Raw genomic sequence first — 27,395 nt, 5'->3', positions numbered from 1 at the left:
AATGTTAAAAATTTACAATTAATTTATTAAAATATTTATACAAATATGCGTTATCTCATACACTTGACACATTTATGAAAATATACATAAATAAGTGTAGATATATATACATATATATAATAAATCAAATGAAAAAAGGAGTCAAAAATTTCTCATTAATTCTGTTAATATCTGATACATGAAGAGAATCATAAATAGAAAATTTGAATATTTGATTAAAAAAGTAAAATTAATACTATCGGCTATAGCAATATCACAGCAAATTTACAAAAGAGTGAAGCACATTGCATGGTTATTCATATTTGAGATAGAAGAATACTTTAGTCTTTTTTCTTATATATATATTACTACCGTGCAATTAAACAATTTTATAAATTTTGTAAACATTATTTATATATTATGTATAACTTACCAATTGGTGGTGCCTGTCTTCGATTCATTTCTATTTATGAAATATCAAGAGCAGGAACGAACGTGGCCTAGATGAAGCGCACAAGTCTTTATAAATATTGCTTTGACCGCAATATTATTTAGCAGTTTTAATCTAGCTGTATTGTTGGTTAATTTATCGGATGATGAAGTTGTTGTATAGATAGTTGAACCGAGTGTGAAATAGCTTCGTCTTCTCGATATATATTCGTTTTAAATTCTATTGAACACTTTTCAAATCTGAAATTATTTTTTGGCTTTATATTTTATCTTTGAAGGAGGAAAACATTTCTGTCTGATTATAACATGCTCAAATAAACATATAAAAACACACACACACACACACACACTCTGGTACATATCAAAACATATCATTTGATTTTAATGTGAAAAATTCAGAATTTATTTATATAAATATACGTTATCTCAACACAATTGTGACACATTTATGAAAATACATATAAATAAGTGTATATATATATATATATATATATATATATATATATAATAAAGTCAAATGAAAAAAGAGTCAAAAATTTATTATTAATTTTGTTAATATTTGACACATGTAGAGAATCATGAACAGAAAATTTAAATATTTTATTAAAAAAGTAAAATGATAATAGAGTTAAGCACATTGCATGATTATACATATTTGATAGAAAAATACTTTAGTCTTTTTCCTCATATATATTACTACCGTGCTGTTACGTCCAGACTCAAGGAAGGAAGAGTCGAAAGGAAGGACGTAACTAAATTTATCTTTTCGAACGACGGCAGACTATCCGTCTGTTCGACCCGAACGAACGTCTGGGCCCAAATAGGTCAACGACCGCAAGGGTCGCTCTTACTCTATTTAAAGGGCCGTTCGCTCGGTGGTCCCTTTTTGGCAAGAGAATTTAATCTCTTTTACGCAGGATGGGACCTTGTGCGATCCTGGTTTACGGGAATAAGTGGGAACGGGTTATTAATAAATGAAAATCATTTATTTTGAAATTTATAAATTTATTCCTAATATAAAGACGAAAGAATTTATATACATAATAATATTATTGACGGACTTAGTTGCTAATGAAGAGTGAATGTATGTGTATGTGTCGCGGGTGATACATTAGTACGGAGGTCTTCAATCGGGGCAGAAAGGGGTAAGAGTTATTGTTTAAATTTTAGGGTCCCGATTGGTGGTTACAATAATTTAAATGGTAATAGGTATATAAAATTAGTGTCCATGTGTGTGCGTGTAAGAGAGACTTCTAGGTTATATGAGTTCGGTAATTATGGCGGTGGAGGGGGGATAGGTTCGTAGGAGAAGGTGTGCAGGGACGGCTAAAGGATATCTTCGCCCGGGAACATACCAGGGGATGATGTTATTCCTATCGGTGGTCTCTAGAAATTCGCGTAAGGCCTCGTGGTCTACGGGGCCTGGACCAATCGTGAAAGCTTCCTCAGGGACTTCTCGTATCCCTGGGAGCTGGTTTATCAGCCAAGCTCTGAATTGCTCGTATGAGAGCTTGGCAGGCGATTCTGATTCCTCGGAATCGTCGTCGCTGATATCTACTACCTCAAACCCTTCCGGATGTTCCCTATTTACAGAGGACGTTGGGGATGAGGGAGGAGAATCTTCAAGGGTGATTGTTGAGGGAGCCGGAGACGGAGATCTAGGTGGCTCAGGGCGTTCGGGAGAAGCAGGGGGAAGAAAGGGAGAAGGGCTCCGCGGAGAATCGGCGTCCTCAGAGGAAACAGAGGAGTGAGGGGAAGGGGCCCGCTGAGGTATAGCGGGTTCGGGAGAAAGAGGAGAAGGAGTTCGCGGGGAATCGAAAAATTCTGCAGAAGCAGAGGTAGCGGGAGACGGCGTCAGCGGGGTTTCTATATGTTCGGGTGAGGAAATAGGAGAGACCGTAGGGTGATATGTATTAGTTGTCTCTGTATGGATCGGTGTGTTAATTTTTTCTAGGGAGCCGAAGGTTTCGCCCGCAGCCAGACTCCGTGCCAACGCTTTCTTTAACCGCCTATTACGCCGGTTTCGCGCCAATTTAACAGCGGTTCGCGAGGGTCGTCTCCTTGGATTTTCCACTACGAGAGCGAATAATAAAGTAACCGGGCAAGAAGAGTTTTTACTGAAAAATAACTCTGGGAGTTCTTGTAAGAGAAAAAAAAAAATATATATATATATATATTTATTTTTATATAATTTTGATATTTTAATTATTTAATAATTTAGTTAGTTATTGTATTACTTATTTGTTCATTCAAGAGAGAGAGAGAGAGAGAGAGAGAGAGAGAGATAGAGAGTGAGAGAGAGTAAATCACGGATTGTTCCGCTATCGCGGGAAATCCGGAGTGATTTCAAAAGGTAAGGGGATGATAGAAATCACGGATTGCTCCGCTATCGCGGGAAATCCAGAGTGATTTCGAGAGAAAGAGGAGATGGAAGAAATCACGGATTGCTCCGCTATCGCGGGAAATCCGGAGTGATTTCAAAAGGTAAGGGGATGATAGAAATCACGGATTGCTCCGCTATCGCGGGAAATCCAGAGTGATTTCGAGAGAAAGAGGAGATGGAAGAAATCACGGATTGCTCCGCTATCGCGGGAAATCCGGAGTGATTTCAAAAGGTAAGGGGATGATAGAAATCACGGATTGCTCCGCTATCGCGGGAAATCCACAGTGATTTCGAGAGAGAGGGAGAAGATGGAAGAAATCACGGATTGCTCCGCTATCGCGGGAAATCCGGAGTGATTTCAAAAGGTAAGGGGATGATAGAAATCACGGATTGCTCCGCTATCGCGGGAAATCCAGAGTGATTTCGAGAGAAAGAGGAGATGGAAGAAATCACGGATTGCTCCGCTATCGCGGGAAATCCGGAGTGATTTCAAAAGGTAAGGGGATGATAGAAATCACGGATTGCTCCGCTATCGCGGGAAATCCACAGTGATTTCGAGAGAGAGAGAGAGATAAGGATGGGGGAAGAAAGGACAGTTTTTCGAAGTTAGAATTTAACAAGGATAATAAATTAATAAATTAAAAAGGAAAACAATTATAATTTAATTGAAGTCCCAGAATTATTTTAAGTATTATTAGTAAGGGTGGAGATGTAGCGTGCTTGATAACTTACTACTTATGGAGTGCGCAGGTAGATGTTAATTATTCCAGGTGTGAATCTGGCTACGGACTCCTCCGTGAGGATGGTGTTCCACTCGCAGTTGTTCACTCGCGAAAATCGTCGTACTCGGTGAGCACTGGGCACACGATGATTTCACAAATGTCACTGCGAATGCTCACGAGTTCGAGATTCTCTCGAAGGATGGTGATACAACTTTTCGCGATTGATCCGCGAGCGTAGGTTTGAGAAAAGATTGATATTCTCTGAGAGATGTTACGGGTATATATACCTTCTTGCTCCTCCTTCCCGTTAGTTTGTTAATATTTCCTGACGAATAGGGAATTTTTCAATAACGCCCTTTCAGTCCCGGAGGCGTCTCTTGACTTTAAAAGTTTATCGGGATTGGTCAGGGCTTTTGTTTAGGGCCCTAGGTTTTGACCAATGGAGAATTTGTTGAGGTTTATATTTTTATTATCCTCTCGAGATTTCGATATCGGCGGCGGTGTTTGTTGTTAGTTTTTCCTATATCGCGATATTTGTCGTTTGTTAGTGCCGCTTTTATCGGCGGGTTCTCGCTTTATTGCCCTCGCGTGTGGCTTAGAGCTTATTTGCTGAGAGGCGATGCGTGTGGCATCTTTTTAATCTTTATATTTTTCGCCGCTTTCTCGCGAGAATACCCGCAGGTGTGCTATCTTATTTTGCACACTTTCGTTTTCATTATTTGTTTTCCCCTAATTTTACTAGGGAAGGATTTGCTTTCGGCGCGTTCTCGCCGTCTTTATGTTTTGCCGATATGTGATTTTAACTTATTATTCGCGAGGGTGTCGGCAAGAATCCGCTTTCGGCATCTTTCCGCCTGGTCTCTTTTATTTACCGATTTTGTAATATTTATCGGTCGCTCACGATATCTGCAGCTGTCCGTTTCGCTGGGCACGTTTTCGTTTTATTATATACGTGCCGCTTAGATTATTATTATCTTTTTTCTTCCTTTCTTATTTACCTAACAACAAACTTCGCCTTGGTCGTGGGAAAGAAAAGAATCGTGAAGTCCGCCGGACGTAACACCCCCCGCCTTAGACAAATGTTGGGGGTGTAAAAACACAACATTTGCAAAAAGAATCTGTGAGGAATAATTCGATTCTTTTCTTGCCACGACTTGCCGATTTGGTAGAAAGACTCACATTTAATTCTGTTTTTATTAAATGTGTTTCTTTGAGTTCCTAATTACTATTTAAATATTTTGTAGAAAAGGAGGAAAGAAAAGGCGACCACCATAACCCCTTCCTTTGTTCTTTCGTCCTTTCCTCGCTTTTTATACAATTTACTTATAGCTTATTTTTAATTGTACTTATTTATTTAAATTTAGTACCGCTAATACATGTAACGCTGGTGTGGAGCCCTTTTTCTATCGTATGAAAATTCTAATGAAAATAGAGGGATATATATATATATAAAATATATATATGTTATATATAAAGAAAAGAAAAGAATTTAGGCACGTTTTTATCTGCCTGATTTTCGTCAGTAGTAAATGTCAGTTCTCTGGTGTCAAGTAGCAGGTCCCTTCCTTTTATTGCTCTTCTACCCCTCTGGGGATCACAGCTTGACCCCAGCCTTCGGCCAAGTATGTCTGGTCGACGTATAGATATTCTTCTATGCAGTCCCTGCAGTTTATTGCCGGTTTGATTGTTACTATTACTTTATTGCATTTAGTGCAATTTGTTTGGTCGCCAGCTGATATTTCGTGGACCAAATTATGCGGTGGTATTGTTGCATATTCTTGGTTTTCCTCGGCTGATATTTTACCATAGCATTCTTGACAAATTTTGCTGCAGTCAGTCGTATCTTGATAGATTTCACCCTCCATTAATGTAACACACCGGAGTTCTGTTAGATTTCGGTATGTTTCGGGGTGGTCTCCTGGTTTAACACCGTCGATTGGGCCTTGGCGTACTTCTTCCGGCATCTCGGGTGTCCATTGAAGATGGTGATATACTGGCATTGTTATACTGCAACCGATGATCAGGCAGTATGTTTTGACGATAATGATGTAATTAAGATAGAAAATGGTTCCACTTGTTTACAAAGTATTATTATTATGAGGTTAAGTATAAGGTATAAATTTGCGCATGTAATTAAAGAAGAAACACATATATTCATGATAAGTATACAAAAAAACTGAAATCTAAGAACGCAAATGTTGAAATATTACCAATAACGATTCAATATATATATATGGTCTAATAGTAATTAATACAAAAAAAAAAATAATATGATATGATAATGTGTAGCATCAATAATGACGCTATAATTATAATATGCAAAAGAAGTACATAATATAAAGAGGAAAGGTAGGGTGATATAGTGACTAATGATAATAGTAATTAATATTTGGGATATATGGGAGTACTTAAACGCTTGCGTAATTCTAACTAATACATAATTCAAAATTCAAACGAAGTAGTAGTAAGGTAAAGAAAATTTAGGGTCTATAGGAATACTTATTGTTAAACACTAGAGTAATTCTGAATTAATACACAATTCAGATTTCAAATGAATAGTGGAGTAATAAAAATTTAGAATATATAGAATTATTTAAATGCTACAATAACTCTAAGTTAATACATAATTCTGGTTATATATATATATATATTTTTTTTTTTTTTTTTTTTTTTTTTTTTTTTTTTTTTTTTTTTTTTTTTAGACTGAGGGTTCCACGTCGGCGGTGATTTTTGTGCAAAGTTCGGCGTGGCCAATCCGAATTAGCGCGTCCCTAAAGTTATATGCTCTATCGAACATTTTGGTGGTCTCCATATGGAGTTTCACCAGGGCCGCACCCTTTCTTAGAGGATGGACTATATTTATCCATCCATCTTGTCCCTCTAAAAGGAGTCGACACAGGTCTCGTGTCATTATTGGCCACGTTTGCCTACCATTAGGGGCTGCGGTGTGGGCTAATCCACATATTATGGCTTGCCAGGATACCCCCTTAAAACGGTCTTCTAGGTGATACACTTCGCTCATACGGCGCCACACTGTTCTTCCCCAGTCGCCGAGCATTATTTTGACCAACCAAGTGTTTTTATTTATGCTTTGTATAAACCCTCGCTTCCATCCTTTCTTGTCTTTAACCACGACCTCTAAGTCCTCCTTCATATGGTGAGGGTATACGAGCAATGAATTGGCTCTCCTATCCATCCGGAATTGGATTTCTTCTTCCATTTCCAGGAGTTCCCTTGCGCTATTTTTTAGTTGTACCCAAAACAGCAAGGGTGATTCCGCTCTTACCACGGTCACCTTCAGGCGACCGCGAGTCAAGAATTCAGTGTCGATGTAAGAGGTTTCCATTTCTGTATATAAAAAAAAATTTTACTGTTTTTGGTGCATGGGGAGATCCAAAAAGGGGGTTTATTGTGTTGGCGGTATGCCTTGCTTGATATGTGAAGAAAACCGGGGGGGGGTTATTGTAATTGGCGGTATGCCTTGCTTGATATGTGAAGAAAACCGGGGGGGGGTTATTGTAATTGGCGGTATGCCTTGCTCGTTAAAATTTCGCTTCTTTAAGCTCCAAGGTATATGTAGTATCTTCCCGTGGGGGGAGGAGGGGGTAGGTAGCTGTTGGAGTTGTGTTGTTTTCCGTGTGGATGGTTTCAGGTGTCTCGTTATTTTGGGTATAGGGAACCGGCACGCTGGCTTTCGATTTTTTCGATTGCCTTGTTTTCAAATGTATTAGTAGATGTGTTAGGGAGTCCCATAGGGCTCCTAGCAGGTACAAGGACCACCCGTACACTGTGTGTAAGGCGTAGCCGTGTACTATTGTGTCTAGCGTCAGTTTTATGACTCTGATGCTCAGGTATATTCCGATTAGTCCAGCGCTGAGATTCCCGAAAAATAGAAATTTATTCCAGAATTTGTTCCATGTAGATATTGCTATTTTTTCTATGGTGTTTGTATCAAGTAAATTGGAGATTGATCCCCCTTCCAGGGATATGGTTTTTCCCATCACCCCTCTCGCTAGGGAGTTGAGGACGGCAGGTCGTTCGGCTGGAAACATTATATGATCTCGTAGGTCCTTTAAATCTGTTTCCGTGTATATACCGCTGGTGGCGAGCGATCCTGGGCTGATGTATTTCCATACAGGCTTAGTCAATGGTTTTATAGTGACCGGCGGTATGGTATCCACTGGTCTTGGCATAAATTTGTACCAAGAATCTCCTAGCTGATACATGGCGGGTGCTAATGTGTTGCAAGTGGTTTGCGTTCCTTGTTGCAATAATATGTGCGTTTGTGGAGTTAAATAATACGTTTGATTTTCCCGAAGCACGGGTAGTTGGTTGTAGCATCGGTTTGTTTGAGCGAGCTTGACTTCGACGGGTACGCATTTTACGATGTGAATAACCTCTCCAGCTAGTAGAGCCATATAGCCGGGCCCTTTCATTAGATGATATGCAAAAATATCTGGAGATTGTGTGGCTATGGCCAAAGCGTTTTGTAGCATTCGTTGCTCTAAATTACATTGTTGTAATAAAATGTCATGGTAAAGTTGATTAATTTGCGTGCGAATATGTTTTTCCACGTAAACAAACTTAGAATTCATGTACGTGAAGATATCGAGATTTGAAACGCGCGATTGTTTTTTGAAAACGACGGTTCCTCGTACAGTTTCGAAAATCATTAATTTAGGATGTTCGGTACGTATTATCGAATATCCGCAGACATCTTGTTTGCCTTTACTGGTTAGGGCGAATATTGTGTCTTGTGTGGTGAGAGAATATACTGTTTGGCCTTGCTCGTCGTCAATTATTTTGTAGGCGTACCCCTCGAATAATATTCCATAGTTATTAAATTTACAGGGACCTGCAGGTACGGTATTCCAATACGTGTCTCCTCCTTCGATGTCTATGCAATGTGTAGAGCCGAGTTGGCAAGTAATGCCGGATCTGAGTTGTACTTTATTAGTGTTGATGCGTACGTCGGCAGTGTAATCCTGTAATGTGATTTTTACAGTTCCGACTACAATGACATCCGACCATGTTCCGTAAGGATCTGAGTATGCTCCTCCGTGGCATTCGCCGTAGTTGTCTACTTGACCAGCTAACGTAATCGGTCTGGTTATTGTGCTATTGGATTTAAGTCCTGAGATAAGAGTGCTTCCTACTTGATAACTTCCGTAACTATGCATTCGCCTGCAAGCCTCGCGAGTTATTTCTTCTATATATGAATATTTTCCGTTATGTACATCCATTGTGTGAGAAAACATTCCGCATTTCTTGACTAATCGGTCGATTTCAACTTTGCACTGTATTACGTGCACTGCTTCGAATTCATTAATTTGTAACAGCTGCACGTAAACTTGATCCGGTTTAATTTCTTTACGAGGGATATCGCATTCCTCGATGTTTAACAGTGATAGCGTGGTTAGGTTTGCGGAGGAAGATCCACAGTCATATCCTATTAGCCCATGTGTTGGATGCAGGTATACTGCTAGTATTATTAATATTGCGATTATTCGTCTGAATTTGCGATCCATCTGAAATATTAATTATTTTTGTAGGTGTGTGTATCTTTTTCCTCTTATAACCTTTATGTATTTCTACTTTATTTTTATTAATATTATATTTTGTATTTTTAATATATATATATATATATATATATATATATAAAAAAAAAAACATTTATTTTTGTGGAAAATTAATCCTTTTTGTTGATTATTTAGTGGTTTTAATGTAGGAAATTCGCAATCGATTAGGATGCACGATTCGGCTATTTTTCTTTATTCTAATTTTTACATTATTTTTATTTAATATTTCCAGTACTTCATGAGGTCCTGTATAGTGATCCCCGAATTTTCCGGGTTTTGGCCCCTTTAAGAGAAATACATGGTCTCCTGGTTTAAAGGTTTGGGGGTTAATCTTTCTATCGTAATATTTCTTCGATCTGTGTTTTGCTTCGATAACGTTTTCACGAGCATTTCCTTGAATTGTATGAAGTTGTGTAACGAGGTTTACTAGATAATCGTTGTAATTCGCTAATTGGTCGCTTGGAGGTAAAAGCTCGTTCGAAGGAATTCTGGCTATTTTTCCGAAGACTAATTCGTACGGTGTATGTCTGGTTGCTTCGTGTACATTAGTATTATAATTGAACATTGCAAGGCTTATCCATCTATCCCACTGTTTTTGTTCGTTTGCGTATTGTTTTAAATATTCTCCTAATGCGTGATGCGATCTTTCCAAAGATCCGTTAGATTGTGGGTGGAAGGCAGTAGTACGAAATTTACGAATTTTAAATAATTTTGCGATTTTCCTCATTAAATCACTGATAAAATTTCTTCCTTGATCCGTTAATATTGCCTTTGGCGCTCCGAATATGCAGATGAAACGATCTACGAAAGCTTCTGCGATAGTTTCGGAGGTTTGGTTTTGTAATGGTATACCCATACAGTATTTGGTCAGCTGATCTTGTAAGGTCAAAATGTATTCGCTGTTTCTTTCTGTCTTGGGTAAAGGTCCGACAATATCCATGGCTACCTTGTCGAAAGAAGAGCCTGGTGTGTCTGTGATTATCATAGGCTGTTTTGTTTTGACGCGTACTAATTTTCTCAGTTGGCACTGCAAACATTGTTGTATGTATCTTTGAACGTCTAGTTTTAAGTTTTCCCAATAGTAATTGTGTTTTATTCTATTGTATGTCTTAGTGACGCCGCGATGTCCTCCGGTCGGCGAACAGTGCATCTCACCAATTATAACGGATCGTAGATCTTTCGGTGGATATTTAATTTGTCCGTTGCAAATGATTATTTTGGTAGTGGAATTAATGAATCTTAATTGCAGTTGCGATTTGATATTATTCCATGGAACGTTGTTGATAATTTCTGTTTTTGCAATGCTGAGTGTTCCTAAATTTAAATTTTCAGTCAAATTTCGTAAGTCGTGTATGACCGCGATAATTTGGTTGAGAGTCGCTGTGGGGCCTTCTCGTTCCGTCTCACTGATGGGTAAGACTATGTGGTAGTAGGTTTTGTATTTTATTGCTTTCGCTTTACCTAACTCCAGGGGTCCTATATTCGGGAGTTCGTTTCTTTCGAAGAGTTTTTCAGATCCTGAGTCTAAAGGTTTTCCGTAAATGTCGACAAAATACGCGACATTGTCTTTTCGCAGAAATAATAGTTCGCGAGAATCTATAACGTTGCTTTTAATTATTTTATTCTCAATGATAGTAGGTTTCATTTTTGTTTTTCTTGATTTTAAATTTTTATTGATAATTTCTTCTTCGTCGTCATCGCTTTCTTCCCTTTCTTTTCCATCTGTTTCTTTGTTATCCTGATCTTTGTCTGGCGGATCGTTTCTTTCTTCTATCTTTTCAGTATTGTTTTTGTTGTTATTATGATTTTCATTATTTTTCTTAATATTTCGTTTTGTCGCCTGACTTCTTGTTTGCATTCTGTTTTGTTTTGGAGGATCATGTATTAGCGCTTTTTCGATAGTTTGTGACGCTGGAGGTTCGTTTAGTTCTTCGGGGGTAGAAGGTATAGGATCGGCATTATTATCAGGGGGTTCTTCTTCGAGTATCGGTCCTTCAATTTCTTCGGTATCTGACAGATATAGTTGAAAATCGTCGTCTTCTTCTTCTTCGTCATCGGTTTCTTCCAGCATTCTGGAAATTATTTCTGCATCTTCTGGATTATTTGGATTTAATGTTTTTCGTTCTTTTATTATTTTGCAATCAATTTCTTCAAGATCTACTGGGTTTCTTGATAATGCGTCCGCATTTACGTTAGTTTTTCCTGCCTTATAAACAACGTCGTAATCGTATTCCGCTAATTTTAATCTCCAGCGAAGTATTCTCATATTTGCGTCTTGCGCGTTTTTAAACCACATTAAAGGTTTATGATCTGTAACTAGGGTGAATTTTCTTCCATATAAGTATGGTCTGAAGTGTTTAACGCAATATATTATGGCTAGTGCTTCCTTTTCGTAAGTGTCGTATTTCGTTTCGTCGTCCGTGAGTGTTCTGGAAGCGTATGCGATAGGTCTGTCCTTGTTTATTTCTCCTTGTGAGAGTATTCCTCCTACGGCTAAACCTGACGCATCCGTAGTTAAAATAAATGGTCGAGAGAAATCAGGGTATTGTAGTACTGGCTCTTCACATAATTTTTGTTTCAATATCTCGAAGGATTCTTCTTGAATTGATGTCCATTCGAAACGAGTGTCATTTTTTAATAGATTTGTTAATGGTTTTGCTAGTTTAGAGAAATTTGGAATAAAGCGCCGGTAATATCCGGCAAGTCCCAAAAATTGCTTAATATTTCTTGGGGTTTTTGGTCGGGGAAATTTATGTACTGCCTCTAATTTTTTCGGATCTGGTTTTACTCCATCTCTGCCAATTACGTGTCCCAAATAAATTACTTCGGTTTTTAAAAATTCACATTTATCAGGTTGTAGTTTTAAATTAGCTTCGCGAAGTCGTTCTATTAATGCGTTATATTTTCGTTCGTGTTCTTCTAAGGAAGTAGCATAAATAACAATGTCGTCCATATAAACAAATAATTCTTCGCCCTGTAATCCTGTTAATACTAAATCCATTAGGCGCTGAAATGTTGCAGGAGCGTTTTTTAATCCAAAAGGCATTCGATCGAATTCGTAGTGACCGAAGGGAGTAGTGAATGCAGTTTTGTGACTGTCAGCAGGATCCATTTTTATCTGATGAAACCCAGATGCTAAGTCGCATACAGAGAAATATTGCGCGCCCCCTAATTGATCTAATATATCTATGATGTTAGGTAATGGATATGCGTCCCCGATGGTCTTGTCGTTTAAAGCCCGAAAGTCGAGGACCATTCTCCAGCGCTTGTTTCCTTTGGAGTCCTCTTTCTTCGGCACGATCCATATGGGCGTATTGTATGGCGATTGTGAGGGTTTTACGATGCCTCCTTCTAACAGTTCCTCTACCTGCTTGTTTATTTCTTCCTTATGTAGTTGCGGGAATCTGTATTGACGAGTGTTAATTGGTCGATCATCTGTGGTTGGTATTTGATGTTGGAGTACATGAGTTGCAGTTAAATTTTCTCCGGGAATATGAAATTGGTTTTGACTGTTTGTTATTAATTTCTTTACACTTTCTTGTTCCTTTTCATTTAGATGTTCCAATCGTAATAATTCGGTAATTTGTATAAAGCGGTCTTTCTCCTTTTTCTCGGAAACCACCAGGCAATTATGCAAATCGTTGCTTGCATCGTTAATTTGTTGTTGTTTTCTTTTATGTTTAGATTTTCGTTTTCGCATAAATTTATCTATAATTTCTTGCGATTTATTTAATAAAGACGTCGAAACTTTCGAAGACGGTTTGGTTCTGTTTTTCATGCGTTTAGAGTTTTTAATGTTTAATTTTTCAATATTTAAATATTTTTGTGCCTTTTCAAGAAGGTCTTTTATAGTGACATGAGATGACTTTAATTTGTCATTGTGGTCTTCTGTGAATAATCCAACTTTCGGAAATTTGATATCTAGAATTGATAAGGAATTTTTCTCTCTTAAATTAGAACAAGATTGTGTCAAATCGCGTAGTGAGGTTTGGTAACTTCCCTCCTCGCAATTGACGGAGCTAGAATTTTCTGTCGAGGTTTGGAAATTTCCCTCCGAAATTCTAGAAATATCCCCTCCAGGAGAGGTTTGGTAACTTCCCTCTCCAAGGGATTTTGAATCATTTAAATTTTTGAGAGAGATTTGATAATTTTTCCCTTTACTAGAATTATTCAATTTTTCAAGAGAGGTTGGGTAACTTCCCTCTCCGTTAATTGTTGGATTATATGAAATTTCAGGAGAGGTTTGGTAACTTCCCTCTCCAAGAATTTTCGAATTATTAAAATTTTCAGGAGAGGTTTGGTAACTTCCCTCTCCAAGGATTTTCGAATTATTAAAATTTTCAGGAGAGGTTTGGTAACTTCCCTCTCCAAGGATTTTTGAATTATTAAAATTTTCAGGAGAATTTTTATTCCCCTTGTCAACATTAATTTTGTTTGTCCTTCGAGTTATTTCCGTAAATTTTCCTTCATCCTCGAAAATTTCTTCTTCGTCTTCGATATCAATATAAGTTTCGTTGGTGTTCATTGGTTCTTCGTTTATAGATGAAACTTCATCGTAATTGTTGACCGTCGGACAGTCGGATTTATGGTCGTCAAATAATTGATCCAACGGCTTTAAACGCAAAGTGGGTACGCGGACTTCCACTTCTTCGTCTAAAGTACTTATAACATTGAGATATGCTTTTCCGGAGATGTTCTCTACAATAGTGTCTCCTAAGTAAATTCCATGTTCTATTTTTAATTTTGGTATATATCCCACCTTTATTTCGGGGTTTTCTATCCTTACATAAAATAATGATTCGGATCTCGGAGACACTATTATAGATTCCGGTGAGAAAAACGGTATGTTAACTTCGGATACGGTCAGATATCCTTGAGCGTAATCTATTTTCGATGATGTTTGTTTAAAGAAATCATTTCCCAATATTCCGGATTGTGGAATCGGAAAGTCGCGAGATACTAAATGGAAAGATATCGGAATTCCAAGGAGATTTAAAGCGACTTCTCCGAGCGTATATACGGGATGATTATTTATACCATTTAATTTTAATATATTTGTATAGTTAATTTTTAGAGTTTTAGGTATAAAATTTTCCTTGATTATATTTGGTCCGGATCCCGTGTCTAATAGAAAGGTTATTTGCGATGGTATTTCGTTAATTTGGACCTGAACAGTAGGCACGCGACTATGTTTATCGAGGTTTACTGTTACGGGTCGTATGTCGATGGTTTGACGGCCTACTTGACTTCTTGAGATGTCGACGGGTGTGAAGTCTGTCCGGTCCCCCGTTGTGCACCCGACCCCGAGGGACCTGTGTAGTTTCCCTGATTATTTTCTTTTCGACGATTATTACTTGCGTTGCGTAACTGACAATTTTCAAGGAGATGGCCTTGTTCTTTACAATATCTGCAGAATGTATCGTTCTTCGTTGTCAGTTGTTGATTTATTTTAACACGACAATCCTTAGCGGAGTGTCCGAATTTATCGCAAAGTTGGCATGAAACTTTCGATCTACTTTCCAAACTTCTTTCCTCGTTCTGTTTTTTCCAACAATTACTAGCCGAATGGCCAGGCCTTTCACACCATTGACAAGTAACCGATTTATTAATTTGTTGTTGGGAAGTAGTTTGTCGGCATGATTTGGCGTCGTGGCCGGTTTTTGAACATAATTGACATATAGTAATTTTTTCTTGAATTACGTTTACTGATTGACGAGCGCGAGGATCGCGTTGGCGACATTTATCCGCACTGTGGCCGCGTTTTTTGCATATTTGGCAAATTAAAATCTCCGTTCCGTTATTCGTTTGAAAATCGTGCCCTTGTAAGGAAAATTGAACGAGCTTCCTACAACTACTTGCGGCATGTCCCTCTTTGAAACAGATCTGACAGATTTCCCGCACTTGATTAGTGTACGGTGATTGGCCTGTTTTAACGCCTTGGCCTTGGCGCAAATCTGTCATCTCTCGAAGCTCTCTTTCTATCCTTAGGGCGTCGGCGACAGTTTCTTGTACGTCTAAATCTCTAGCGATTCTTTGCTCTATTTCAGGCTTTAGCCCTCTAATAAAACACTTACACATGTCTTTTTCTACCGTTGTTTTTATATTTTGATTGGGTAAAATGTGACCGGAACTTCGATATGCTTCCAATATTTGTTTTCCAAGTAATTTAACTCTATTTGCGTAAGTGACGACATCCTCTTCATTCCTTTGATAAATACATCCTAGTTCTCCTTGTAACTGATATACATTTTTAGTGGGTCCATAAATTTTCTTTAAATAAGTAGTTAATTGCAATACAGTATCAAAATCTTCATCCCGAATTGTTCGACGCGCTTCTCCCACTATTCTAGTTCTTATAATTTTAGTAAATTGAGCCTCTGCTTCCTTAGGAAGCATAGCTTTCGCTTCCTCGCAACCCTCGATAAAATAATTTAGCGGAATGTTACTACCGTCAAAAAAGGGGACGGCGTCTACCGCGTATTTTAAGGTAGCAAAGGGGTTAGGTTGCGCCATGTTAAAAGAAAGTAAATTTTCGGGATCGCTTTCGATATCAAATTTTTCGATTTGATCTTTTATTGTTTCAGTAGTTATATCGGTGGAATCGTCGGAATCTGGCTCGGGCGATTCGGCTACTAAAGTATTTTCAGTTAAATCGAATTCTGAGGAAGGATCTTTTAACGAAAATTTTATTTGGCGAGATGTCGAAGTTGAAGGTACTAAAGGTGTGGATGTGTGAATTAATTCGGAATCAGATGGTTTAGATTTAGATTTGCGTGTTCTATGTGGTGTTGTTAATGCAGTTTTATATAGTTCTTCTATTTGATCTTTATCAGTTTGACCTCTTGTTCCTTTACTCATTACCGCTACCAGGAATCGCACATTTCTATCCCGGACGAGCCCCCAAATTTTATTTATGTTACGTCCAGACTCAAGGAAGGAAGAGTCGAAAGGAAGGACGTAACTAAATTTATCTTTTCGAACGACGGCAGACTATCCGTCTGTTCGACCCGAACGAACGTCTGGGCCCAAATAGGTCAACGACCGCAAGGGTCGCTCTTACTCTATTTAAAGGGCCGTTCGCTCGGTGGTCCCTTTTTGGCAAGAGAATTTAATCTCTTTTACGCAGGATGGGACCTTGTGCGATCCTGGTTTACGGGAATAAGTGGGAACGGGTTATTAATAAATGAAAATCATTTATTTTGAAATTTATAAATTTATTCCTAATATAAAGACGAAAGAATTTATATACATAATAATATTATTGACGGACTTAGTTGCTAATGAAGAGTGAATGTATGTGTATGTGTCGCGGGTGATACATTAGTACGGAGGTCTTCAATCGGGGCAGAAAGGGGTAAGAGTTATTGTTTAAATTTTAGGGTCCCGATTGGTGGTTACAATAATTTAAATGGTAATAGGTATATAAAATTAGTGTCCATGTGTGTGCGTGTAAGAGAGACTTCTAGGTTATATGAGTTCGGTAATTATGGCGGTGGAGGGGGGATAGGTTCGTAGGAGAAGGTGTGCAGGGACGGCTAAAGGATATCTTCGCCCGGGAACATACCAGGGGATGATGTTATTCCTATCGGTGGTCTCTAGAAATTCGCGTAAGGCCTCGTGGTCTACGGGGCCTGGACCAATCGTGAAAGCTTCCTCAGGGACTTCTCGTATCCCTGGGAGCTGGTTTATCAGCCAAGCTCTGAATTGCTCGTATGAGAGCTTGGCAGGCGATTCTGATTCCTCGGAATCGTCGTCGCTGATATCTACTACCTCAAACCCTTCCGGATGTTCCCTATTTACAGAGGACGTTGGGGATGAGGGAGGAGAATCTTCAAGGGTGATTGTTGAGGGAGCCGGAGACGGAGATCTAGGTGGCTCAGGGCGTTCGGGAGAAGCAGGGGGAAGAAAGGGAGAAGGGCTCCGCGGAGAATCGGCGTCCTCAGAGGAAACAGAGGAGTGAGGGGAAGGGGCCCGCTGAGGTATAGCGGGTTCGGGAGAAAGAGGAGAAGGAGTTCGCGGGGAATCGAAAAATTCTGCAGAAGCAGAGGTAGCGGGAGACGGCGTCAGCGGGGTTTCTATATGTTCGGGTGAGGAAATAGGAGAGACCGTAGGGTGATATGTATTAGTTGTCTCTGTATGGATCGGTGTGTTAATTTTTTCTAGGGAGCCGAAGGTTTCGCCCGCAGCCAGACTCCGTGCCAACGCTTTCTTTAACCGCCTATTACGCCGGTTTCGCGCCAATTTAACAGCGGTTCGCGAGGGTCGTCTCCTTGGATTTTCCACTACGAGAGCGAATAATAAAGTAACCGGGCAAGAAGAGTTTTTACTGAAAAATAACTCTGGGAGTTCTTGTAAGAGAAAAAAAAAAATATATATATATATATATTTATTTTTATATAATTTTGATATTTTAATTATTTAATAATTTAGTTAGTTATTGTATTACTTATTTGTTCATTCAAGAGAGAGAGAGAGAGAGAGAGAGAGAGAGAGATAGAGAGTGAGAGAGAGTAAATCACGGATTGTTCCGCTATCGCGGGAAATCCGGAGTGATTTCAAAAGGTAAGGGGATGATAGAAATCACGGATTGCTCCGCTATCGCGGGAAATCCAGAGTGATTTCGAGAGAAAGAGGAGATGGAAGAAATCACGGATTGCTCCGCTATCGCGGGAAATCCGGAGTGATTTCAAAAGGTAAGGGGATGATAGAAATCACGGATTGCTCCGCTATCGCGGGAAATCCAGAGTGATTTCGAGAGAAAGAGGAGATGGAAGAAATCACGGATTGCTCCGCTATCGCGGGAAATCCGGAGTGATTTCAAAAGGTAAGGGGATGATAGAAATCACGGATTGCTCCGCTATCGCGGGAAATCCACAGTGATTTCGAGAGAGAGGGAGAAGATGGAAGAAATCACGGATTGCTCCGCTATCGCGGGAAATCCGGAGTGATTTCAAAAGGTAAGGGGATGATAGAAATCACGGATTGCTCCGCTATCGCGGGAAATCCAGAGTGATTTCGAGAGAAAGAGGAGATGGAAGAAATCACGGATTGCTCCGCTATCGCGGGAAATCCGGAGTGATTTCAAAAGGTAAGGGGATGATAGAAATCACGGATTGCTCCGCTATCGCGGGAAATCCACAGTGATTTCGAGAGAGAGAGAGAGATAAGGATGGGGGAAGAAAGGACAGTTTTTCGAAGTTAGAATTTAACAAGGATAATAAATTAATAAATTAAAAAGGAAAACAATTATAATTTAATTGAAGTCCCAGAATTATTTTAAGTATTATTAGTAAGGGTGGAGATGTAGCGTGCTTGATAACTTACTACTTATGGAGTGCGCAGGTAGATGTTAATTATTCCAGGTGTGAATCTGGCTACGGACTCCTCCGTGAGGATGGTGTTCCACTCGCAGTTGTTCACTCGCGAAAATCGTCGTACTCGGTGAGCACTGGGCACACGATGATTTCACAAATGTCACTGCGAATGCTCACGAGTTCGAGATTCTCTCGAAGGATGGTGATACAACTTTTCGCGATTGATCCGCGAGCGTAGGTTTGAGAAAAGATTGATATTCTCTGAGAGATGTTACGGGTATATATACCTTCTTGCTCCTCCTTCCCGTTAGTTTGTTAATATTTCCTGACGAATAGGGAATTTTTCAATAACGCCCTTTCAGTCCCGGAGGCGTCTCTTGACTTTAAAAGTTTATCGGGATTGGTCAGGGCTTTTGTTTAGGGCCCTAGGTTTTGACCAATGGAGAATTTGTTGAGGTTTATATTTTTATTATCCTCTCGAGATTTCGATATCGGCGGCGGTGTTTGTTGTTAGTTTTTCCTATATCGCGATATTTGTCGTTTGTTAGTGCCGCTTTTATCGGCGGGTTCTCGCTTTATTGCCCTCGCGTGTGGCTTAGAGCTTATTTGCTGAGAGGCGATGCGTGTGGCATCTTTTTAATCTTTATATTTTTCGCCGCTTTCTCGCGAGAATACCCGCAGGTGTGCTATCTTATTTTGCACACTTTCGTTTTCATTATTTGTTTTCCCCTAATTTTACTAGGGAAGGATTTGCTTTCGGCGCGTTCTCGCCGTCTTTATGTTTTGCCGATATGTGATTTTAACTTATTATTCGCGAGGGTGTCGGCAAGAATCCGCTTTCGGCATCTTTCCGCCTGGTCTCTTTTATTTACCGATTTTGTAATATTTATCGGTCGCTCACGATATCTGCAGCTGTCCGTTTCGCTGGGCACGTTTTCGTTTTATTATATACGTGCCGCTTAGATTATTATTATCTTTTTTCTTCCTTTCTTATTTACCTAACAACAAACTTCGCCTTGGTCGTGGGAAAGAAAAGAATCGTGAAGTCCGCCGGACGTAACAGTGCAATCAACAATTTTATAAATTTTGTAAACATTATTTAAATACGTATGTACATACATGGCAATTTTAAATGTCTGTAAGATCCCCAGGTTTTGTTAGAGCGCAAAACATTTATAGGTATGTCTTTGTGCAATTGTTGCATATAAAAGGGGTTTTGTAAAGAGAGCCTCCGGATCTTGAATAAGTATACCTCTGACGAGTTCGCCGCCTGATTATTTTCTCAAACAATTAACGAAATCTAACAAACCGCACTCTTTTTCTCCAACAATTATGACTCTATTGTTTTTATCAAATTGATTCTCATCGTTTACAATCAATTTTAGTTCTTCGAACCAATTAAAGTTGTTATTATTTATATAAACAATAGTTGTTTGCTTTATCTGAACATTTTTTTTCAGAATGCACGATTATTTCCGTCTCTGTACGTTTTTCAAGAATAACATTTAATTCATATTGCCGCAAATATTTGTCGTAGTCAATTGTGTTGCACTTTTTCGCGTGACAATAGATAGCCACCTTCTCTGACGAATGACAAAAGTCGTTCTAACGAGTTTCGTCAAAAGATTATATCCGACAGCTATTAAGACTTTATCATCTACAGATGATTTGTTTAAGGCTCCTGGGTGCTCATCGCGGCCATATTGGATTGTGACGTCAGAGGCGAGAAAGCACACGCTGAAAATTCTTAGATGCCATTTTTTAGTGAAAAGATATTTCGATTAAACAGCACTTTAGATGGCTTTAGCACACTCTTAAAACCCCCCGAAAACTATCCTTTTCCCTTTATAATCAATCAACATCTGTAAAATGATCGAGATATCAGACTTTGACATGCAGAATGACTGCGCATGTGCAAAGACCAGACGGACTGGGCTTCATAATATTACATTTTACAGCTATTGATTGATTATAAAGGGGAAAGGATAGTTTTCGGGGTTTTTTAAGAGTGTGCTAAAGCCATCTGAAGTGCTGTTTCATCGAAATATTTTTTTATTTTGAAATGGCATCTAAGAAATTTTAGCGTGTGTTTTCTCGCCTCTGACGTCACGATTTCGATATGGTCGGAAAGGAGCCAGGAGCCTTAAATCTTCGATTGTAACATTTTGCGGAAATTTTGCTGGATCGAAACGATTCGCTGATGTTAATAAAGTAATATTCGCTTCTATTAGCGGTATATTACTAAGAGTTTCAATCAATGCGATAAGGATGATAAATCTTCCAACGTTATTTCATCGATATCTTGTATTACTTCAATATTATAGCTTTTACTTTAGTGATCTGATGATCTTCTAAAGCAAGCTGCGTAGATATTTGGATGGCTTCGGCCAAAGAAATCTTTGCACGATCATGATGAGCTACAAATAAGTATTCCTCGAGAACGGGATTCTGGATTAATTTACGACGAGAAATCACGATAGCTTTAGCACCTCGAATCTCTATTCCTTCAGATATAATCGCATATGTCTCTGTATATTCGTACTGGTAATTACATAATGAGACAAAATAGGAATTTCGCTAACAATGAAAAGATTTTTTTACTTAATATTAAGAATGGAATAGGTAAAATATAAGTTTTTTAACACTTTTATTTAATTTTAAATTATTAAATTTTTAATTGGTGAAATACATATATACGTTTTTTTTTCTGTTACCATGTCTCGCAGCTTTGATGAGTGAAGTACAGGATCGACCACCAATTTTTGAATACCCGTAGAAACATAAGTCTCTAGTATCGTATCCAAGAATATGTAGCTGTAGCATAGAGTCCATAAATGTTACCCAATTATTTTTCCAAGCGATATGTCTTTTGTTGTCTGAAATAGATGCGCTTTTTAATCCACGGAACCAATTATCGTATTGATAACCGCGTAATTTCAGCTCTTTGTAGATGTCCCGAGCAGTTATGTGTTCTTCTTCGTCATCATCATCCGGTAATAGATTAGTCGTAATCATTTTTTGGGTTTGATACAGTTTGCACTGTACCTATTACCACAACGCTATCTCCTTCGATTATTTCGAATTTTCCGCTGTCTGTAATATTTTTATATTCAATATTACACATATTTACGAGATAATTAAAAAGTGATCTTAAAGTTATTATTGCAAAAATAATTTCTAAATACCTTCTTGTATCGAAATCGTCAATTTTACAACATTATTTAATAAATGAGTAGCACGAATGAAATTTATATCTTGAAATATTATCGGCATAGTTGTGTATATTTTTCCTTTTATCATGCCAATGGTTTCCCAAACGAGTGCAAGATATCCTGTCGCTGGTAGTAAATTTCTTCCGTCAATTACATGACCGACCATAGTCATAGCTATCGTCGCTGAGTTTGATTTCGACGTGTCTTTCTCTAGATTGTATATGCTTTTGCAATTGATATGTTGGCACAAATCAATCTTCAGAATAGTCCCATCTATATAACATAATATTAAAACCTTGTATATATATTATGTATATATTATATGTATTATGCTTGTATCTCTCAATGTTTCTTATTTATATATATAATAGAGAGATCGACTGTAAGATTGTATTGTACCTGATAGACGGAGAGATCATAGGAGTGCTTCGACTAACTGGAAATTCCAGTGGCGGATATAAATTAGCAATTTGTGGCTGTAAGCCGCAATTGTAAAATTTTCCAATCCCTCGCAAAATTATATCCGTAGTATTTTGCTCAGTGCGCTGAGTTAATACAATGTTCGTCTGTTGGATGTAACGAATCTTTCAAGATTAGCTGTAGCGTGCTATCAGGTGAAATTTCGATGGTCACGGCGTTATTTGGAATTAAATTCGTTGCTTGTTCAAAGAGAACGGTATTTAGTATACTACGCGTGTGATAGTTTGCTGAAGAAAATTCAGCCTCAGTGGACCATTCGGTGCAAGGTACGGAAGTACTGATCCATCTTGGATTTCGTTTCTTCGGCCGCGGTATTACTTGGTTCAAATGAATTAAAAGCTGCTTTTTCACCGATGCGAGATAACGACTGTGATATGGTATATCGCAAGAGATTTTTTTTACGTTAATGTTATTAATCTGACAAAACGAAGTGAATTAATGCAAGCAATTATTAAGTAAATTAAATATAAGAATTTAATATATATCAAATAAGAAAAAAAAAAAAAAAACATTAAGAAAAAAAATAGAAAGTCAGAAGGTCAGAATAAAAAATAAATTATAAAATTATAAAATAATACCTGTAATTCTTTCAGAAATTTTTGTATGGACCTTGGTGGCTCGCTTACAATGTTGCTTTTTTGATTATTGTTGCACACTATGTCGATATCTGTAGGGCATATACTTTTAAGAATTTCATAGTCGAGATTTATAATATAAATCTCGACTATAAAATTCTTAAAAGTAAATGCCCTACAGATATCGACATAGTGTACAACAATAAATTATAAAATTATAAAATAATATCTGTAATTCTTTCAGAAATTTTTTTATGGACCTTGGTGGCTCGCTTACAATGTTGCTTTTTTGATTTATTGTTGCACACTATGTCGATATCTGTAGGGCATATACTTTTAAGAATTTCATAGTCGAGATTTATATTATAAATCTCGACTATGAAATTCTTAAAAGTAAATGCCTTACATTGGCAATAGTACTATGGCAATTGCCATACAACTATGAATTGTGGTTTTTTCGATGGAAGCTAAACCAATAAAGTATGCCGCTAAAATAGTTTGTTCGAGCGTCATTTATCGGTATACGCACACCCAAGTTCACCAGCAGAATGACTAATTATATATTCTGCAGTAATTTCTAAGGATGTTAAGAGATCTACTAAGCCAATCTATAAAAATTTATCAAGATAATTTTATTATTATATTTAAAAACGCTATTCGCATTGTTAATACATACTATTTTCATATAAATTTTATATAATATATTTATAATACGAGGCGCATTTTTAAAGTAAGATCCGTTTTGAAATAAAAAAAAAGGATCTTAACATGTAAAAATAATTTATTATGGCCAAAAAACTTCTACGAGTTTACTTTATTTTTTCACATAATCATCATTGACTTCCATCCATTTTTGATATTGTTTCAACAGCTTCCTAATTCCATTATTTTAAGAGTCTACCGCCTGTGTCTTGAATCAGTTATAGTAACGCCGTTCTTTAGTTCGCCGTTAGGAAATTGAATAGACAATATTGTGAGGTTTTTCGACCAAATGTTATGAGTGACAGTAAATGGTGTCGTTTGTTTAGAGAAGGACACACACACTACGAACAAATGTTCATGACGATGAGCGTAGCGGTCGCTCAACAATAATGATAGAAGATTTAATAGAAGAAGAGAATACAAAAATTATTGCAAATTAGCGGTCTACGGTTTTAGATTTGTCTATTCAATTTCTTAAAGCAAACTAAAAAAAATTGTGCAAATGGAAATTTGCACATTGCTTCCTCATTTTATTTCGTTAATTAAGATGGTTTTTCAATTATGGCAATGTGCAAGTTAAGCTTCTTCTATGAGGAAGGCATAATTGAAAAACCATCTTAATTAGCAAAATAAAATGGTGAGGAAGCAATGTGCAAATTTCCATTTGCACAATTTTTTCCATTACTAGCTAACCCTATATATGATATAATTACAAAATATTTTCTTTAAAAAATTGTTTTAAAGATTTCTATACTAATGTGTTCTGAATGTTATATAATTCGTCAATTTACAATTAAAAGAAATTCACCAATTCTCAACAAATTTAATATCAATCATGCTTTAAGGATATTTTATTCAAAACTTTCAAAAAATTAAAAATTTAAATTTTAAAATAAATAAAAATTTTATAAAAAATAAACCATTTTAAAAATTCTCCACAATTAAATATCAATCATTCTTTAATAATATTTTCAAAAGTTCGATATTTAAAAATTTACGAATGTTATAAAGCATGTACAAACATTTATTGAAATTGACAATTTTATAAAAAAAAAACACTTTCACTGATCCTCGTCAAATTAAAGAGCAAACATCCTTTAATGATATTCTATTTATGTAAAAAAATTAATGTAAAAATATTTGTCAAAAATATAAAAAATGAACCCTTTCACCGATCCTTGTTAAATTCAATACCAAATATCTTTTATTGGTACTTTATTCATGTAAAAAAAAATTAGTTCGATATCTCAAAATTTGCGAAAAATATAAATGCACTTTTCTTAAAAATTCAAAATTTTATAAAAAATGAATCCTTTCACCGATCATCGCCAAACTCAATACCAAACATGTTTAAATGATAGTCTATTTATGTAAAAAAATGTATCTTAAAATTTACGGAAATTAGAGTATAACCACAGACATTTTTCATAAAATTTAAAATTTTATAAAAAATGAAACACTGTATGAATTTTAATAAAAATGACAGTAAATAAAAGTGTTGTTCTACTTTACTTGTATGTCAAATTGGAACGCTACAAGTCAAATAGTTTTTAAGATATTTAAATTTAAAAAATCATGAGTGGGCACATACATACACATACACATACGGACATTTTATTTAAATGTTATTTTTCGATGTTTTGGAACATTCTGAACAGATTGGCATAGAAATCCGAAAAAAAAATTTTTTCACGAAAACAAAGCTTCCTCTATGAGGAAGCAAAACAAAAAGAAAAGTGTACTAAACAACGGCATTACTAACTGGTCAAAAATGCTTACTTTAAAAATGCGCCTCGTATTTATAATATATTTATAAACTATTGTATATTTATAAACCTTTATGATATTATATAATATTTACCTGAAAAGCGACTATGCGTGTAAAGCACTTTCACACCCGTATTGTTTTGTTAAAATATTTATAATATTTATATTATAGGGTTTTAAAATGATGTCGCATATTTTTATAGCATTTGCAAAGGCATCAAATTTTAATAAATTTTGACCTAAAAAAATTTTAATTTAGAGATAATGATAATTTAAAATTTAATTATTATTTAAATGTGCTATACTATACGTAAAATATAAAATATTGAATATATACCCATCTTTGGCCATTGCGTGCCTAAGGCAGAGAAAACGAAGCAAACAGGTCTCTTAATATTTTGATTATTTTGAATTTCCCTTATTGAATTTTGTTGCAAAGTGTCCAGTACAATATAGCCTCTCCATGGATGACCATCTATGTTGTCCGAATGGATATCGTGTATTAAACGGATATACTCTGCATCTGTCGAATGATTAGCGATCTACATAACAAACAATTTTCTTAAAATTCCTGTTACAAATATAATATTTTCTAATTACTGAATATAATATTACTTTCGAAATATTTACTAACATCGTTTAAAAACGAGTTTACTGATTCTTTAGTGCGTCCGGACAAAGTCACAAGTCTTGACTTACACCATCGCTCGCTGCTCCGTTATTAACTTTCTGTTTGGTATTCCATTTTAGCAACATATGAACATTAGATTCTCCGAAACCGAAAAAATTAATGCCTAATGTAACCATTTTTAAGTTGCACTTCTTTTGTAACTACATGGATGCTTCCATTTGCAAAGGCATCTATATCATCTCGTGGCGATGTATAATTGATATTTGGTGGAACAAGACCAGTTTCGAATGCTATTATTACCTTCAAAATCAATAAAATTAATTATATAGCAATATATATTTTCATGTTTGTATCAAAAAATTATCCGACTAATGGTCGCGCAATGTTGTTTTATTTTATTATATTAATTATTATATTAATTATATTTTATTACATTATATATTATTAATTAATATAATTAATAAATCAATTTTTATATAATAATAAACATATCAAAATTCCCATGCTTGCTCGTAATCAGGGTTTGAAAAAACCCGGGTTTTTTTTTAAAAAGCCCAGCCCAGTGGGTTTTTTTTTTAAAACCGGGTTTTTTGAGGTTTATTGGGTTTTTTTGAGGGTTTTATTGAGTTTTTTGGGATTTTGTTGGGTTTTTTAATTTTTTAAATTTAATCTTTTATAATTCGCTAATGATTAAGAAAATTGGCTATTTAATTAGCACAATTCCTTATTATGAATTAATTTTTATTTAATTTTTTTTATTTATTAATGTAATAGACCTTCTATTACATTAATAAATAAGAAAAATTAAATAAAAATTAATCAATATTAAATACTTCATTTATAATATTATTAAATTTTTAGCATTTTTGGATGGGTTTTATAAATGGGTTTTTAAGTAAGTTTTTTAAAGTGGGTTTAACCCAATAAAACCCGGTGGGAAAATGTCTTCCACTGATTCCTGCATTACGAGCAGAGTTTGACTAACCCGGTGGGTTTTATTGGGTTGGGCCCACTTAGTCAAACTCTGCTCGTAATGCAGGAATCAGTGGAAGACATTTTCTACCATATAAAAAATAAAAAGCATTTGTCATACACGCGAAACTTATAGTATATTACTTTTCTTATCATGAAAACATTGTAATGATGTAAACATTATAAACATTTTATAATACAAAACAATTACTTATTTATACCTTAGCGATTTGAGCGAAACCACTCGCTGGTTCAGTGTGACCAAAATTAGATTTTACGGAGCCGATCATCAACGGAGTCTTTCTGTTTTTACACAAAGCATTATAAATGGCATTGACTTCCACAGGATCGCCAGCTTTGGTACCGGTACCATGCGTTTCAATGTAATCTAGGCATGTTGGTGATATTCCGCACTCGTTGTAACATTCCTTCAATAAAATACTCTGGACATGCATCGATGGGAACGTTATTCCTTCTTCCTTATAACCATCGTTGTTCATTTTAATATGCTCACACGTGGCGTAAATTCTTTTAGCATTTTTTGCTTTTTGAAGATATAGTACCGATATGATTTCGCTACGTGAATAACCGCTAGCGGCATTATATCGAAAAGTGCCGCTAGCGGTTAT

General features: G+C 36.6%; 3 protein-coding genes and 1 pseudogene across 9 annotated transcripts in view; all 4 read right to left on the bottom strand.

Moving 5' to 3' along the window:
• LOC145945409 (serpin B3-like) overlaps nt 1-19,671 on the bottom strand; it is a 24,756-nt gene extending 5,085 nt beyond the window's left edge. For 5 of the 6 annotated variants that reach the window (XM_083054394.1, XM_083054395.1, XM_083054397.1 and 2 more), the window contains exons 1-2: nt 19,547-19,671; nt 413-669 (exon numbers count right to left, since the gene is read on the bottom strand). The gene's annotated coding sequence lies outside the window, so the exon portion shown is untranslated. Of the gene's footprint in view, nt 1-412; nt 700-19,546 lie in introns of all 6 variants that reach the window. The other variant, XM_083054393.1, reaches the window with a different exon arrangement.
• On the bottom strand, nt 7,077-19,033 carry LOC145945401 (uncharacterized). The gene is made up of 2 exons (XM_083054371.1): nt 18,438-19,033; nt 7,077-9,062 (listed from the first exon to the last, which is right to left on the bottom strand). The coding sequence occupies exon 2, from the start codon at nt 9,060-9,062 to the stop codon at nt 7,077-7,079; it is 1,986 nt and encodes a 661-aa protein (XP_082910497.1). The 5' UTR covers nt 18,438-19,033.
• Nucleotides 14,352-16,237, bottom strand: LOC145945402 (uncharacterized). Its single transcript, XM_083054372.1, has one exon. The coding sequence runs from the start codon at nt 15,969-15,971 to the stop codon at nt 14,352-14,354; it is 1,620 nt and encodes a 539-aa protein (XP_082910498.1). The 5' UTR covers nt 15,972-16,237.
• LOC145945598 (fatty acid synthase-like) lies at nt 19,493-27,395 on the bottom strand (annotated as a pseudogene). Its single transcript, XR_014426876.1, has 13 exons — nt 26,988-27,395; nt 25,798-26,094; nt 25,501-25,705; nt 25,258-25,402; nt 23,099-23,302; nt 22,972-23,013; nt 22,698-22,786; nt 22,039-22,536; nt 21,613-21,912; nt 21,125-21,520; nt 20,970-21,004; nt 20,759-20,925; nt 19,493-20,202 (listed from the first exon to the last, which is right to left on the bottom strand). The product of XR_014426876.1 is annotated as a fatty acid synthase-like (transcript).

The sequence above is a fragment of the Prenolepis imparis genome, unplaced genomic scaffold (assembly GCF_030444845.1).
Source record: "Prenolepis imparis isolate NDT839.2.m4 unplaced genomic scaffold, iyPreImpa1.0 SCAF_14, whole genome shotgun sequence".
Taxonomy (NCBI): Eukaryota; Metazoa; Arthropoda; class Insecta; order Hymenoptera; family Formicidae; genus Prenolepis; species Prenolepis imparis.
Note: the sequence above shows the minus strand (reverse complement) of the source record. Positions and strands in the feature narration are given on the sequence as shown.

Coding starts and splice junctions, on each gene's coding strand:
- LOC145945402 (XM_083054372.1), bottom strand. CDS start 15,971: ATGAGTAAAGGAACAAGAGGTCAAACTGATAAAGATCAAATAGAAGAA.
- LOC145945401 (XM_083054371.1), bottom strand. CDS start 9,062: ATGGATCGCAAATTCAGACGAATAATCGCAATATTAATAATACTAGCA.